The sequence below is a fragment of the Vanacampus margaritifer genome, chromosome 8, assembly GCF_051991255.1.
Source record: "Vanacampus margaritifer isolate UIUO_Vmar chromosome 8, RoL_Vmar_1.0, whole genome shotgun sequence".
NCBI lineage: Eukaryota > Metazoa > Chordata > Actinopteri > Syngnathiformes > Syngnathidae > Vanacampus > Vanacampus margaritifer.
In genome coordinates this window covers 23,690,000-23,708,172 of record NC_135439.1, presented here as the reverse complement: position 1 = coordinate 23,708,172, position 18,173 = coordinate 23,690,000, and the positions used below count along the sequence as shown (strand labels likewise).

Below are 18,173 nucleotides of genomic sequence, written 5' to 3'. Positions count from 1 at the left end.
TAATAATAATTATAATTAATTTAATTTATACAGGTAGGCGCCTTTTAGGGTACTCAAGTTATTACAACATAATAATGAAAAAATAATAATAATAAAAAACACTGCAATAAAATAGCAAAACTACATAATTAAAAATAGCGTAGAATACTATGACAATGATAATGCGAGCAGCAGAGTTCTGGAGAAGTTGTCATTTTTGAAGAGATTTGATGGAGAGAACAGAAGAGAGTTACAGTAATCCAAGCGAGAAGTGCCTGGCTGGTAGCTGTAAATGAGCTGGTACCTGGCTTACTTTAATTATTTTTCACTATTCTGGACCAAGACTGCTTTGTAATTCATTCACTATGTTTAAAAGAAGGTAATGTGCCTTAAATTGCACTTTGAGGTATTTCATTTTATATATATATATATATATATATATATGGAAGTTCTGCGCTCATCACATCACCATACGCACGCTTTACTCCAGTGCTTCTATAAATCTGTGCTTCGCAAGAGAAACGCGCCTACGTCATTCAAGTCATCTGCTGTAAAGTTGATGCTAGCCCTTTGAAGAACATTGTCTTCATTTATTTTATCAAACACTTTTGCCTATTAAAATAGATAGATAGATAGATAGATAGATAGATAGATAGATAGATAGATAGATAGATAGATAGATAGAACACTGCACACTAGTGCTGCATTGGCTCACAAAAGTCACTGTTCAGATCACGGATTGGATCATTTTTCGGATGAGAAAAAAAGGTAAATGGTACTATTATCCACATACATTTAACAAAATTAATCAAATTAAAGAATGGGGAAAAAAAAAAACACTGCTGTTTGCTCATCCGCCATGTTTTCCCGCGCAGGCAGTCTGCATAGCTTACAAATTCTCATAGGTGCACACTGCACGTGGAGAGGCATGATTGCTGAAATTATGTAATTTTGCTGCATTTTGACCTTGCAGATGCAACACTCCTCATCAGCAAAAGGAGCCTAATTTTAGCCATTTTGCATAGAAATTGTGACTTGTTTTATAAAGCGTATCCTTAAAGGGATACTTAACTCATTCAGCGATTTTTACCAGTAAGAACTTAAGATTTTGTCAGTAATTAATGTGATAACTCCATTATCCATCCATCCATTTTCTTAACCACTTGTCCTCGCAAGGGTCACGGGGGGTACTTGAGGCTATCCCAGCTGGCTTCGGGCAGTAGGCGGGGTACACCCTGAACTGTTTGCCAGCCAATTGCAGGGCACACAGAGAGGAACAACCATCCACACTCACAATCACACCTATGGACAATTTGGAGTGTTCAATGAGCCTTGCCATGCATGTCTTTGGAATGTGGGCGGAAACCAGAGCACCCGGAGAAAACCCACGCATGCACAGGGAGAACATGCAAACTCCACCCAGTAGGGTCGGAGCCCGGACTTGATCTCACGTCCTCTGCACTGGGAGGCGGAAGTGCTAACCAGTCGTCCACCGTGCCGATAACTTCATTAATTTCATGTATAATTAATAACCATGATTACTCATTACCTAAGCCCTGAGCACATGCGATGTCATTTTCAGTCAACAGCAAGTGACAACATTTGTTTTTAAAGGTATTAATGGTACATGAAATATCATGATGTTATCAGTGTTGGGAAAGTTCATTTTCTATGCAAAGTAGTTAAAATTTTTGCTTCCAAATTTTAAAATAAACTAGTTCATAGTTTTTTCTTTTCTTTTTTTCATGAACTTTCATTCATTGAACTAGTTTAGTTACACCACTGGACGTTATCGAATTAATTACAGACGAGTCGAATATCGCTATAAGTAATATTATTTTAATTGGGCTCAAAGCTGTGATTTATATCCGTGATCTAAATAAACAGGAAGAAAAAATAAATGTTTACACAAATCCATTCTATTGGTCAGTCCCTATGTGTGTCCATCTCTCTAATCAAAAAAAGTCATAGTACACAATGTGAAGCAAAATAACGACGGGCAGAAACTTAAAGGAAAGCATTTGAGCAGAAGAATGATTTGTACAACATGAAGCCCTGCTACTCCAAAACCCGGAAGTCCTCAGTTTTAAAAGGATTTCATCTTGGCAATTACAAAGGAACTCCAGTAGGTAGTTTATGTATTTATGTTGAATCCTATTTGTGGAATGTAGTATAGATTTAAATTTATGTGACGTTCTTTAAAGCACATGTTGCTGTCTAGCGATCGTGAAGTTAACTTCAGTCTGCAAGTAATGGACTGGAAGTTTGAATTGGTTTCAGGAGCAATTGCTAGCAGGAAGTGCTGTGTTAGCTGCCTAAATGTTGCTGAAAACTCTGCCTGGCTAAGTGTAAAATGTTTTTATCTTATATCATGTTATGTACACTTGCTTATTGGTCCATTTTTGTCCACAGATGCAGAAAAGGCCAGGCTTAGCCTGTATCACACAGATGCAGACTACCCCTCTTGATATAAAATTGACGACCGGTTATGCAATTTCTTAAGCGCATTTTTAAAAGTGGCATTTAAAAATAAGCTTTCTATTTCAAGTTAAAACGAAAATAATGACAACCTTAATTAATGAAAGTAATTACATTATTTACAGATAGTATTCACTGACGTCACAGGATCGCAAGTCGGCCCCTTCTGGTGGGTCAACTTTCCAGCGGACTTAGCTGTGTTTGTATTGAGTTTACACTGAATGTTATTTTGTTGTTAATGAATGTCACCCCCAGCTTCCCCCAATGTTACTTGTATAAGCAAGACGTATGCGGAAGGTTTAGCTTAAAACTCCTTGCAGTGGTACACGCTGAAACGTTTGATTAGTGGATTCGATTGGATTAGAAACAGCTGTCCGGACCGGACAACAAGGCAACATCACGTATGCTCTGAGGTAGGATGAGTCCCAAAACACGGACATTCTTGTGTCTTCTGTACTTTCGGCTTTTATTAGTTGCTATGTGCATTTATCAATTGTGAATTTGAGGTGAAGAATCTTGGGTTATTTTTAAGCCAAGTTAGCTAGTTCCCCAATCGCACTAGCTTCTAGCGCTAGCATATTACAACAAAACAACACCAACATTGTTGATTTATCACTTATTTTTGTACACTTTAACAGCAATTTCAACTTATGGGCAGCTGGGAAAGGAAAATAAGAGACTTTAAGGAGAGTATTTGGAGAGATCTCATAATCAAACATCTTGACCACCAGATCTATTTTTAGCCAGAGCTAGCCACGGCTAGAGACTCACATATATCACGATCGCATTATGGTAAAAGCATTTTTACATCTTACAATGACACTTACCTTAATCAAAATGGTCAGAACACACTTTGGTAGAGCTTTGTCGGTTGGAAATCCTTTTGATTTAGCTTTGCCATTCCGGACACTTTCGACATTCCATGGACCCGTGACCGGCACACAATGTGGGGCACATGACGTCATGTGAATACTTATTATATATATATATATATATATATATATATATATATATATATATATATATATAGACATAAGATATTTCAGGGATGTGTTGCATTATACAAAAGCACGTTTTATACAGAATAAATGACATTTCTTAATGCCTTCAAAGGGTAAAACAAAACTGTTGGAGCGGTCGTCTAAAGGGTATCAAAACACCATGTTTACTGTATATTCTATGCTTCAGGAGGCAAAAAACATTGGTGTTACTCAACCAAAATGTGGTTTATATTGCATGTGCGCATTAGAACACTTCAGAGACACCTTCAGTATAAGTATAACATTCTTTTTTTAAACCAGGATACCAACAGTCCTCTACTGGAATTGTGTGTCAGCTTAGTTTTTTTGCAGTGTGTAAATGTAATATGGTAATGTGTTTAAACAGTAAGGAGAGCCTCCCGTGGTTTTGTTGACATTGACAAACACTACGTTAACATTTGAACCCCGACCCATTTACGAAAATTATTATAGTACACAATCATCATCAACCATGCTGGCACTAATAAGCAAACATTCATCTTAATGTTTCTTTGTTGAACAAATAAGAAATAGTCTGTACACTGCAAAAATTGAATACCTTATTAAAGTTGTTGTATAATTTTGCTACTACTGCCACATGTGGCCAAAATATGAATGGAACGCCACGAGCATGCACATGACGTCACATCCACTGACAGAAGTGCAATCTCTGTTGTGTTACAGCAAATAATTAATTCCTCACTTCAGTCAGTGGTGTTCCGAAACCTCTGAAAGTAGATGCTATAAAGCCATCCATCCATCCATCCATTTTCTTAGCCGCTTTTCCTCATAAGGGTCGTGGGGGGTGCTGGAGCCTATCCCAGCTGGCTTCGGGCAGTAGGCGGGGTACACCCTGAACTGGTTGCCAGCCAATTGCAGGGCACACAGAGACGAACAACCACTCTCACAATCACACCTAGGGACAATTTTGGAGTGTTCAATTAACCTGCCATGCATGTCTTTGGAATGTGGGAGGAAACCGGAGTACCCGGTGAAAACCCACGCAAGCACGGGGAGAACATGCAAACTCCACCCAGGAAGGCCGAAGCCCGGACTCGATCTCACGTCCTCTGCACTGGGAGGCGGACGTGCTAACCAGTCAGCCACCGTGCTGCCCTGCTATAAAGCCACTTCTAAAAATAAAAAAAAAGAGAACGTTGGATACCCCTTTGTTAGCAAATTATAGGCCCATCTCAAACCTCCCCTCCATAGTTCAAGAAGGTTATTTTTAATCAACTCCAATATTTCTTCAACTATTTTTTAAAGATACATATTCGAAATAAAATTTAAAAAAAAACAAACCTAAATGGGTTCATAAAATGAATTTTAATCAGGCTTCAGACTTCATCACAGTACAGAATCATCTCTTATCAAAGTGTTAAATAATACGAGATTTTCTCTGATTCAGTAAAGGTGTCGGTTCTAATCTTATTGGATATCAAGTTGCGTTCAGACGGCCAGCCAAAACGATTGAAACTAGATCGCTCTTTTGTAGTCCGAACAGTCACAAAGCACATAAAATCCGATTTGCGGGACGGATTGACACCACATTCAGGAGGTAGTTTCATATCCGATTTGGACAGGATGTGTCTCAGTTTGAACAGCTCCAAAAACAGAGATGGGATTTGACTGTCCGTGACATCAGTACGCAATGCAAAGCCGAATGCGCCAGCACTGTCAGTATCCCATCGGTTCCACCAAACCGACTGGTTCCTCGCATGCTACAGCAGTCAAACGCTGAAACCGTCCCGTCAGAAACAGTCTCATTTAATACATGGTCCATGTGTAAAATAACAAGGTATTAATGGCTTAAAGATGTATTCCTGAAAACTAAATGGCTATGTTTGACATTTTGAGTTGAATATTTTTCTTTTTTAATAGGCAAAAGTGTTTAATAAAGTAAATGAAGACAATGTTCTTCAAAGGGCTAGCATCAACTTTACAGCAGATGACTTGAACGACGTAGGCGCGCTTCTCTCGCAAAGCACAGATTTATAGAAGTACTGGAGTAAGCGTGCGCATGGTGATGTGATGAGAGCAGGACTTCCATACTATATGTAAGTCTGTGGATGAGCAGCGCTCGCCGGAACAGCTTTTGGGAATCAAAACATGCATTGTCAAGCGTACCGGAGTGCTGATAGTACGCTCAAGGGAGATTTGTAAAAGTGCCGGAGCTCCATGCCGGTGCGTTCCGGCCCACTACCAGCCAGGCACCCGTTGGTAATGCTAACAGCTAGCTGCATGTTAGACATTAGCCACTTACGTCGGAGACTTCTGCTGTATCATGCAATGATGGTGTAATTAGTGTTTTCTTAGCATCCTAAATTAGCAATTGACGCAACTTTGCTGTCAATCAAAACTGTGATAAAGACATTTTATACATCTAAAAGGGGAGTCAAGCTCATTTTGCTGGATCTCAGTGCTGTTTTTGACACAGCTGACCACCATATTCTAATTGATCGTCTTAAACACTGGGTGGGGATCAGGGACACTGCTCTAAGTTGGTTTTATTCTTAACTTTTAAAGCGAACATTTGCAGTCACCATAGGCAAACGCTGTTCAGCCACTCCCACCCTTGCCTGTGGTGTACCGCAAGGTTCGGTTTTAGGCTCAATTTTATTTTTCATTTACATGCTACCCCTTGGCCGAATTATTGAGCGCCACAACATGTCCTTCCATTGCTATGCAGAGGATATACAGATATACCTTCCCCTGAGACCAAAGGACCCTAGAAGCCTAGCTGCTGTAAAAGCCTCTCTGACATCAGTTGCTGGATGGCTCACAACTTCCTCGCAACAATTTCAAATTTGAAATAATACTATTTAACCTCCCAAATGCAGCTCAACATATTAAATCTAGCCTTACCTCATTTACCACTAAATTCACTTCCACAGCCAGAAACCTGTCTTCTTAGATTCAGACTTCACCTTCACAACCCATATAAATAAAGTCGTTCAATCATGTTTCTACCACTTGCGCACAGCCCAAATTAAATAAATTCTTACAAAATCCAACCTTGAACAATTGATCCATGCTCTAATTTTTTCCAGGCTAGATTACTGCATTTCACTCCTTTCCGGTATCAGTCAAAAAGCCCTTTCCCACATCCAAATCATTCAGAATGCAGCAGCTCGGCTTCTCACTAATTCCAATAGACAGCAACATATTACTCCTATTTTAGGAACACTGCATTGGCTCCCTGCCCGTTGATTTGAAGATTTTACTGATTACGTTTACAGCTCGTATAGGGCTGGCCCCAAGCTATTTATCAAAAAATTTTTATTACTTATGAACCAGCCCGCAGTCTCAGATCCTCTGTGAAAATCCCCTGATTGTTCCAAAGTCGAGGCATTCTCAGTTAGAGCGGCTCGACTTTGGAACAACCTGCCTCTGGATCTGAAACGTGGTAATTCTGTTTCCACTTTTAAGTCACTTCTTAAGACCTACTTTTATAGCTTGGCTTTTGTTGATGTTATCTTATTTTGTTTCTTATTTACGTTGCTCTTATTTAACTTTTATTTATTTTTATTTTATCTTTTACTTTAATTAATTTTTTTTATGGATATAATTTTATTTTTGGAATTACTCGTTTTATATCCCATGCACTATACCACCTCCTGGCCTCAGACCCCATTCAGACGGAAGCATAGCAGGCTTCGTTCCTCAAACAAATCTTGTACACACAGAAGCATTTCAAGACTTGTGTGTGTCCAAAAGAAGACGCTGAGGACGTTTGACGGCTGCAATGTATATGCCAAATTTGGAGTGGCGCTGTAGCGCAGCCCTATTGAGTTAACGGAAAGCGTAGAAGAAGAATCAGCGAAGAAGACAGACACTTTTTAAAAAAACTTTATTACAATCTACAGAACAAACGTGGCTTTGCATGTATCAAAACAACATGAAAAAGGCGAACACAGGAGAAGGGACAATGGCGGGTGCTTCAAGTATAACACAACTTGTTGAACGTGGGAATAAAGAAGGAAAATATTTTGCTGCAAAAGCATAAGCAAGCTAAGCAGACTGCGCAAAATGACTAAGACACGGCTATCCGCCATTGTTGTTGACAGACTGACGGTTCGAGCGCTGTCACGCGAGAATTGGCGCATACGTCATCAATCTGCGACAATGCGTCGTCATCGAACTGTGACCATTACATCATCGCTGGAGGAGTATCCTGCATATGGTGTCCAGACGGACACGTACGGGGTGCGTTTTGAAATCTTTCCACTCTGGAGCCCGGTTTCAAAAGTGATCTGTTTCAAGCTTCGAAACCGCGGCATCATGTGGCCGAATGCCTTAAATGGTAAGAAACTTTTGTGTGGACGGGGCTTCAGTTGGGTTGTGGTATTCCTGTATTGCCTCGGATTTCCCTTGCCTTTGGGTTCTCCTACTTTTTATGTGTTTTTGTGCGTATATATGTATGTAAGGATTTGCCTTTTCTTTTTTTTTTTTAATCGCTGTTTGTATTTTATGATCCGGATTTTTTATTTTTTTTGTCCAAGCAATCAATGTATTATTTTGTATTTTATTTTGAAGTTAGCGTTGGTACGTTGAGTATTTTTCAACTTCCTTGACATGTCTGAATAGTGTCAGACGAGAGGCAGAAAAAAATTGTGTATCATTAAAAAGTATAATTATGCAAATTACATTATCCACAAGGAGTTGCTTTCGTGTGAATGTGCAATATACACTAAACAACCATCCACACTCACAATTACACCTATGGACAATCTAGAGTATATATATATATATATATATATATATATATATATATGGCAACCAGTTCAGGGCGTACCTTGCCTACTGCCCGAAGCCAGCTGGGATAGCCTTCAGCGACCCTTGTGAAGACAAGCGGTTAAGAAAATGGATGTATATATATATATATATATATATATATATATATATATATAGAGAGAGAGAGAGAGAGAGAGAGAGAGAGAGAGATTATTTAGTACACAGTAATAATAAATAAAACCTGCATACTGAATAATGACATGTCGATGTGTAAGGACTTTCTAACCTGCTCCTTTTACACATAATGATTTCCATTTGGCAGTAGATATGCCAGTAACAAATACAATGTCACTCAATTATTTTTTCTGAACTTTGCAAAAATCATCCACAGAATACAGTGCCATCTCGTTTATTAAATCATTTTCACATTCAGTGATGACACAAACATCACATGAGAGCAAATAGCTTGTTTCAGAATATTCTAATTGAGCTAGTGCTTTCCACTGGTTCCACTGGCTCATTTGCAAGCACAAGTGTCTACTCTCACTACAATTAATCCTGGTCAATATCGAAGGCTTTGTTGTTCCAGTTGAGTGATCCCAGGCAGCTATAGATTTACCACAAAGCTTATGGATGCTTAACAACTGTTTACTCTGCAAATACATGGGAAGAAAACAATCAGACAAGCCTTTTTTTTTAATGGGAGGATTTTTTAGCAAAAGAAACAGGAAAAAACTGTGTATTGACAGTATTGCTGTTGGCATGACCAAAATTACTTCTGGCATGGGAGGTAGGAATGTGTTCTTTTACATTGCAAATGTTATTGTGCAATGTGCATGCTGAGCAAACGTGCGCTTTAGACACACAACTGTCAATAATGTATCTCTCCCACTGTGTGGATATGATTGTGTGTGTCATGCCTCCACATCTCCATGACAACAAACAGTGCCTGAGGAGTGTTTGACCAGCGATTGTATTGGTGTGGGTTTCATATATAAATGTGTGTGCAACCCACCATTTTATAAGAGGATTGAGAATCTTTTTTTTGTGTGTGAAAACAATAAATTATTAATTATTTTACATTATTCTTACTTTCAGGCATCTGTGTTATATATATTCATTACATAAGTAGAATCACTTAGTTAAGGCTGTGAATTGATTAATGGATTCCCAAAAGCATATTGTTGGTGCTTTAGAGATAATCCTGTGGTATGGTAAAATAATTAAGAGAAAACTGAAGCGAAAAATAAATAATTGAGTGTCTGACACCTATTATTTGTTTATACAAGTGTTCAATGTGCAAAGAAATGACTGAAATAAAATTGGAACAATATAGATTACATTTAATGTTTAATCGATAGTACCAATGATACACAAATTTTAAGTCTTCTAATTTAGGATGCATGCAAGTCGAATATAATGTTTGACAAAGAGGGAACTAAATAAAGGAAATAGTTTTAAATACATATGGATACCTTCATTTGCAGTTTCCCGTTATGTAGAGACAATGGAATCTCATTTTATAAAACATGTGTGACTTGAATCACTCATTATTTAATGTACAAACCCCAATTCCAGGGAAGTTGAGACGTATAATATGTAAATAATAGCAGAATACAGGGCGGCAAGGTGGCTGACTGGTTAGCACGTCTGCCTCCCAGTGCAGAGGACGTGAGATCGAGTCCGGGCTTCGGCCTTCCTGGGTGGAGTTTGCATGTTCTCCCCGTGCTTGCGTGGGTTTTCTCCGGGTACTCCGGTTTCCTCCTACATTCCAAAGACATGCATAGCAGGTTAATTGAACACTCCAAATTGTCCATAGTTGTGATTGTGAGTATGATTGTTCGTCTCTGTGCGCCCTGCGATTGGCTGGCAACCAGTTCAGGGTGTACCCCGCCTACTGCCCGAAGACAGCTGGGATAGGCTCCAGCGCGACCCTTGTGAGGAAAAGTGGTTAAGAAAATGGATGGCTGGATGGATAGCAGAATACAATTATTTAGCTAGGAGAGACTTTGCAGAATGGCACCTATTTGAGCTGTTGTGGACAGAAAAAAAAAATACACATTAAAATGGACGTATTTGAGAAACATGGCATAAAAATACCCAATGCATTTTTAATTGAAGGAGTTACGAAGACAGAAAAGGATGAAATCATCAAGTTTTTGACTAAATATGGCTCAATTTTAAAAAGTCAAGTTATTGAAAAGCCAGAGTCTGTGTTTAACTGTAAATGGGTTGTTGGATATAAATCGGGTGCTGCGATAGAGAGTGCTTCGCCACCCTCTGCCATGTACTTTTTTGAGTACGGTAAACTAACTCATGACATTTCAGAACTGTCAACGGTGTGTTCTACTCAAATAGAGAAGCTAAAAATCTGAATCAGAATGAAAATATTTGGCTAAGAGTACAGGGAAGGATTTTACAGAAGTCCTCAATGTGATGTCTCTGCTTGGCCACTCTTTTAAGCAACTAAGGCCAGCCCCACAATAATCTTTGTCACATGCCCAACCTAACCCGCTGCCACCCTCTGATGCCATTTTCGAGTTGCTGCCTAGTTCCAGTTCCACAGCTGAGAATTCAAGTCAAGAATCAAGATAGTCTGAACATAAAATTTAATGCACAGCAGACTATGAGACATGGCCTTCTACGGTTGATCTGATGTTAAATGATCCATCTTTCTCCGACTTACAACAATCAAAGAGGTTTTTCAAGAGTCTCTTGCCTCCAGCTGCGGACATGGTCAAGCATTTAAAACCAGAAACACGTCCAGCGGTCTATCTTCAAATCTCAGATTCAGCATATAGCACCGTGCAAGACGGCGATGAGCTCTTTGCAAAATTCATGGGTACTTTCCAAGATGCTGGAGAAAAGCCATCTCCATACCTTCAGCGATTGCAAGTTGCTCTTAGTCTAGCCATCAAGAGAGGTGGAGTCCTACTCACCGAAACCAACAACATCCTGCTCTGTCCAGGCTGATAGGAGACTTTCATAACCCCCAAACTCATTTTCTCAAGACAATCAAACCACAATCCTGTGGGTTGCATGAACTTTTGATTCATTCTCAAGTGAACTGGAATGTGCCATTGCCGACAAATTAACTCTACATATCAAAATTTGGGCATTTATTATCAATTAGATATTCAAATCTGTGCCTTGGATAAATATTTTTAGTTTGTATGAGAAATAATAATGATTGAGAATTTTGCAATGAATGGCCGTTCATTCATTTTCCACTGTACATATGTCATATATTTGTACTGTATTGTCCACAAGGGTTTCCACATTGTAATTTAATACATGGTGCCATTACCAAAAGCAAATTTAGTATGCTGCAATTAGGGATGGAACAAAAACCGAGGTGAATCCAAAAAATGGTTTTGATCTAACAGAGCCAAATCGAATGGTTTCACTGTAAAATGTACCATACCCGAATCATAAATTAAATTAGAATAAAATATATGGCGGCACGGTGACTCTGACTGGTTAGCATGTCTGTCTCCCAGTGCAGAGAATGTGAGATTGAGTCCGGGCTTCGCCCTTCCTGGGTGGAGTTTATGTTCTCCCCATGCCTGCGTGGGTTTTCTCCGGGTACTCCGGTTTCCTCCCACATTCCAAAAACATGCATGTCAGGTTAACTGAAGAGTCTAAATTGCCCCTAGGTGTGTTTGTGAGTGTGAATGGTTGTCCGTCCCTGTGCGCCCTGTGATTGGCTGGCAACCAGTTCAGGGTGTACCCCGCCTACTGCCCAAAACCAGCTGAGATAGGCTCCAGCATACCAGGGACCTTTGTGAGGAATAAGCGGTTCAGAAGATGGATGGATTAAATATATATACTGTGAAATTAAATATAAAACCATTCAAAATATACTATATGTTCTGTACTTTGGTATATGAAAATTCAACATGCAGATTTTGACAGAAAAATTACTTTCATGAGTGAAAAAGATTTTTGGGGGAGGGGGACATAAACGTCTCACAACTTCTTACATGTGGCTCATTTTACATTCACAGGTTCCTTCAAATAGTCTTCTCCCTAAACATTTATTCACATGCTCATTTTTTTTCATGGTTTCTCAGGTACACTGTATCTGGCACTACCATGCCTCAAAACCCAATCATACTTCTCCATTTAATGGATTTGCTAGCTTTGTTTTTTTTAAATCAGAAAATAGAATCTTGTTTTTGTTTGGCATTTCATCACATTCAAATCTATTTAAACACGAGTCATTACTTCCTCACATATAGGCCCTGCCTCCAGCTGTAGAAAAGATTTGAATTCAGCAAGTCTCTTTGCTACACTGCGGAAATTCAAACAGCAAAGGGAAAAAGGTCATGCATAATGTTCATGTCTCAGTAACAACTCTGGGCTGTGAGGATTACAGATTTTGTTCCCATGGCACGTCTCTTATAACTATTTGCGATGCTCTAAAAAAAAAAAATGTCCAGACTATGTTGTAAACTTTGACAACACACAAAGTACATGCATTGCATGAAAAAGAAAGTATTCATTCCAGAACTGCAACAAGATGATATAAGAGTTAGCATTAAATTCTATGTTGCATTAAATAAGAAATGTAATTTTTTGGGGGGATAAACCCAAGCCAGATACTTGCTAATAATGCTACGTTTATGCGGTGATCCTGGTGGCCACAGCAGTGTGGAATGGGATGCAATTTCTCTGTTTTCTCATGGTCTTGCATGCTATCTGCGAAGGGCCGTGGGGAAAGGGGTCGTGACATTCTTGCGTCTGTTTTATTTTGTGTATGTGTGCATTTTTAATGTTGATTGTTACAGTATACGTATAACGTTGTGTTTTGGTACATTTTTCATTTTTTATTCTAAGGATGTTGTACAGTAGTCAGGTATGTGACATGTGTGAAGAATGAGGGAGTATGTGGGTAACAGAAATGCAGAGATGCAGACTGTGTGACATTGCGTAGATAAGATATTCTGTAAAACATTATTGTAGTATCAGCTGTGTGTGCATTATATGCAAACTGGTGATCAACATAACAGTGGCCTTCAACTTGTCGCCTTGTCATTCATTGGTAGAAGAAAATTGTTACAAAATAAAAATGTAAATACATTATAATTAGCTCTTTGACTGCCAAAAACGTTAAATAACGTTTAGTAAAAACCTACGGAGGAGCGCCAAAGACGTTAAAAGACGTTCACCAAGTTTTTTTGGGGGGAAACGGGTGGAGGAAAGCCTTGGCCAGCTGTGCTGAAAGTATCAAGCAGATCTAGTTAGTATAATGCCTATTTTTGGCCCCTAGATGGCAGCGATTACTCTTTGGACAAGATTGGGTAGGCGTCAGTAGAAGACGTGAGGCGGAGCTAGAGTGTTGAGGGGACAATGGCTGAGGAAGCCATAATGGCGACCGGTTGCAAGCAGCTCACGCTTGAGCATTTTTTTCAAAGACGAAAAGCATCGACCAATGCTAAAGAGCACATTGATGACGACGATGATGATGATGGTGACTCCAAGGTTGACTCCGAAGTTGGAAGCGTTGACGGCGAAGTTGGAAGCGTTGATGCGGCGGCTATGATCACGTCATAAAGCCTCACCGGCTAGCGATGCTAACGCCGGAAAACGCGGAGCACAACCGAGCACTTCTGCTCAGGCGAGCGTTCAATCGGACGACGAAGAGTGCCCCGAGTCCAATGCATATTCATCGGAGGAGTGGGTACAGTCTGATCACGGAGAATACACTGGTTATAGACTACGATGCCACCATGAATGGAGCGGATAAGATGGATCAACCACCCGGTATAGGAAGTGAAGGACAATGAGGAAGCCAGACGTAACACCACCGTAACGTCACCGTATCATGATCCTGAGAGTAGACTTGATGGCAACATGACCAAACACACACTGCAGTATATACTTGCTATTTCCTGGAAAAAAAGGCCGGCAAGAAAGTGTAGCGTTTGCACACGAAGGAGCCATCGCAGTGAAACTAATCTGTTGTGAAAATCCTGCTGCGTCCACTTGCACGCAGGGGAGTGTTACAAAAAGAAAAACTGTATTTGAAACATCCACACAATTGTAAATAGTACCACGGTTGCACACATTTGTAAATAGTTTGCCAAATTGTTTTGTCAAATTGTTACACTGTTGAATGTAAATAAACGTATTTTGCTATCAAAAAACACATTTTCATAGTTGGTGGTAGTGTTTTACAGAAGTAAAGCACTGTTTAGGTGTTTGTGGCATCATTCATGGAAAAAAAGGTGTCAAATTCACTAGAGTGCATGAAATAATATTGTTTCACAAAAAGCTTGATTTCGCCGTTTTTTGTTTCAAAACAGAGCATTTGGGTGAAACTAACCATTTTCTATTGTTGATTACTGAAAAACGGAATAAGGTAGAAACAATTTTTTTTTTTGATGAAAGATGATAGTTCAATCTTTCATTTTGTAGTATGTGTGTTCCCATAGTCCAAACACAAAATTTTCTGTGGACCTTGAAAGATCAGTCAAAATGCTTAAATCGGCTGGCACTGACAGCATCCCTTTTCTGAAAATGTCTGGCAGTCAAAGAGTTAAGGCCCGAGCATTTTTTTAGGCCTATGACGATTTTTGGCAGAAAAAAAATACAAATTACCGATTAATCTGCAGATTATTTAAAAATATACATAATGCATAAAATTACCCCCCCACCCCCTTCAATTCCTTTTCAATGGGTGTCACTTACGCACAAACATTCGCTATTAAGATTGTCTGCTTTGAATGACCTTATCAACAAATTTCATGAAGTTTACAAGGTTATTGTATCGATTTATGTGGCAATATTAAATCCATTCTTACTTGTTTACACCTTTTCTTTTATATATTTTTACCTTGTGTTTTTTCACGTCTTTGAAATTATTGTGCCATTATTGTGCCATTATTTCGTGCCATGTCATGTGGAAATAAACTTCTATATATAAATAAATTTAAAAACTCCTTGGATGTTTGCATCCGCGAAAAGAAAGTCTTTGAATCCTTGAAATATCAACTTTAAATCTAACTTGAGTCTTGAAATAAGAATAGAACTAAAATAATAGCAACTGAAAAAACAGTATGAACAAATGCTGACTGTTCCTGTGCATTTTGGCCTCTTGGGGGCAGTGTGGTGTTGTGCATCCATGATGTACACACTTAAAGTGAGTACAGAAGAAAGTTTCGAATTCTATTGAAATAACTCGTTTTTCACACATTGGGAAGAATTTGTGCCTTTGCGTAGCGCAGTGGCAAGCGGTCAATATAAGCTATAAATGTAATGCATGCCCAAGCCCTTTACTAAAATCATTGAAAAAATATTTATCGGTCAGTGTCCTCTATTATACAATACCTTAGTTGTACAGTTTTGGTCTTAAATTCCTGTGTAATTTGTCATGTTTTCTTAGCAGAAAGCTGAAAAGCTGACAGCTTGTTTCGCGCGTGCGCAATGAGATATCAAATTGTGTCAGTTCCGAGAGGCTGTTGACTGTACATGTGTGTGACGCAGGTTATCTGCCACAACGCTTATGCGCATGATAGGCTTATTGGAAATGTTCTGCGGTTAACAGTCTGTGGTTCAGTTCATTGCCGAGTCACAATGAGTGCCATTTTTCCGGAGAACTTTTAAGGAAAAGAAGAATATAATTTCAAGCGGTTGTCCTAATGAAGTAATGATCACAAAAACAGGGAAACATTTCATAAGTCACATTCAAGCCAGGACTTACGAGAAACATAAATGGCTAGCTGGCTGTTCACAGGTTAGCAAACTTGATTGTTGGTTGAAACCTCGTGTGGCTCCGCTGCAATGTCGTTTTTTCCTCTCCCGGTGTTATGGTCCACGATGTTTCGTGGCTGTTTTTTTGTGTGGTTTTTTTTTGTGGTTGTAAGTATGGGATGCAGGCTCTGTGAGCGCTCCTTTCTGATTGGTAGACCTTGTCCCCGACTCTGTCCATCAATCAGGGCAGGGGAGGAGCGCTTGCCGTACTGGCTTCAGGTGCAAGACCAGCTGTGGTCATTAGTTCGGGAGCGTTTTGGCTGTTTGTGTTTCCCCCCATTCGTTGGTTCGTTTTGTAGCCAGCCCCTATACCTCTTGTGGTTGTTGTGTGTTTGTTCTGCTGTCCTTTTGTTTCAGTGCAATTTACACATGAGTTCGTTTTTAACCCACTACTCATTCGTGTTGCCATAGTTCGTCCATTCATTCATCAACCCATTATTCATTTGACATTGCACTAGGGCAGTTCGGAACGTCGGGAGAGTGGCTCGACATTCGGGAGCGTCAGCTCCGTTCTGTTTTGTTTCTGTGTGTCGTTCAACCAATATGTCCACCCGTTTGGTTACAGTGTGCCCCTTTTTCCACCACTTCCCTCTTCCTTGTGTGCTACCCGTGCGCCACAACATTATTTTGTGCCACCTGGCACGTAACACCCGGGTTGAGCCCACTTCATGGGCACGAGCCAGTTCCGAATACTGTAAATTCCATCGTATTGGCAAACGTATTGTGCGCATGTGATTGTGTCATTTCACTCACTACGGAGCTGGTTACATTACAGTGTGTGTGCATCAACCTGCGCCAGTCCTGAATATTTCCGCTTAAATTTTATACCTACACAGTGGTATAAAATAATAATTATATAATATTTTATATCAAAATTAATAATAATACAAAATGTTGTGGGCGCTCGTATATGTGTCACTCCAGCATGCCCACTCTCAAAGGTCACCGCTCGCCACTGGCGTAGTGTTATCTCACCTGTGGGTATCTGTTCCCACAGCATTTGTGTGTAAATATTCCTTATTTGAAGGAAAAATACAAAAAAAAAAAAAATAATAATAATCGATGTTAACATTTGAATGGGATCCTCCCTTCACATTTAGCATTATTGCTAGGCTAGCAATATTTTAATTAAAAACAAAGCATGATTTGTATTTAAATATAAAGTGGATGTTATTCTTATTGTCGTGTGTTTAGTTTTATAGTTAACTGAGGTGTCATTAAACTACTTAAAGGACACTTAGGGACAAAAGAATAACCAGAATAACATACTCTACACACTTGCTAGTTGCTAATGAAACACAAGCTAAATGGTGCATTCAGGGTACTTTCACAGCGTCAGAAACTTTGGTTTTCTTTGATAAGGGGAAATTAATCGGACATTTGGCCCAATTGGCCGACTGTTTTGGCCAATGTTTGAAGGCCATTAATCGGCTGATTATAATCGGTTGAACCCTAATTATCACCAGTGGTATTTTAGAGGTGCAAAGAGGAAATTTAGAGTTTGAGTAATCCAAAAAGGGATGACTGTACTGTTATTTGGCTGGCCTAACTGACTTTTAGCTTTTGTCTGCGAAATTGCCTGCAATATTTTTTCAAAATGTTGTCTTGAAAGTAACATGTTTTTGTTGTTATTGTTGTCATGTGCTCTGACAGATGCAAATCTACATGTACAACTCAGATGACTTTGACAGCCTCAGTGCAGCACTTAAAGAGAAGAGAATCATCGCATCCATGGCAGTGTTCCTTCAGGTTGGAGTTATTTTATTTAAATTATTATTATTAATTATTCCACATGGTTAAATGTGTGTTGGAGTGTGAAAACTACCACACTCACCTTTTCTAAGCACACACACATGCCAACACAGCTCTGTATTGATCAGCGTGTTGGCTTGGGCGCTGGAGCCTTCCCCGGCTGGCTTCAGGCAGTAGTCGGGGTACACCCTGAACTGGTTGGCAGCTAATCCAGGGCACAGAGAGACAAACAACCATCCACACTCACAATCACACCCAGGGACAATTTAGAGTGTTCAATTAACGTGACATGCATGTCTTTGGAATGTGTGAGGAAACCAGAGCACCCGGAGAAAACCCACGCGAGCACGGGGAGAACATGCAAACTCCACCCAGGAAGGCCGAAGCCCGGTCTCGAGCTCACACCCTCTGCACTAGGAGGCGGACGTGCTAACCAGTCAGCCACCATATAATATA

The 18,173-nt window shown here is 39.6% G+C and overlaps 1 protein-coding gene across 3 annotated transcripts in view; it reads left to right on the top strand.

The window, feature by feature from the left end:
• The window catches only part of LOC144056163 (receptor-type tyrosine-protein phosphatase gamma-like), a 426,470-nt gene that overhangs the window by 278,458 nt on the left and 129,839 nt on the right, over nt 1-18,173 (top strand). For all 3 annotated transcript variants that reach the window (XM_077572672.1, XM_077572671.1, XM_077572673.1), the window contains exon 5: nt 17,619-17,714. In XM_077572672.1, coding sequence (XP_077428798.1) covers nt 17,619-17,714 — 96 coding nt within the window. The remainder of the gene's footprint in view (nt 1-17,618; nt 17,715-18,173) is intronic.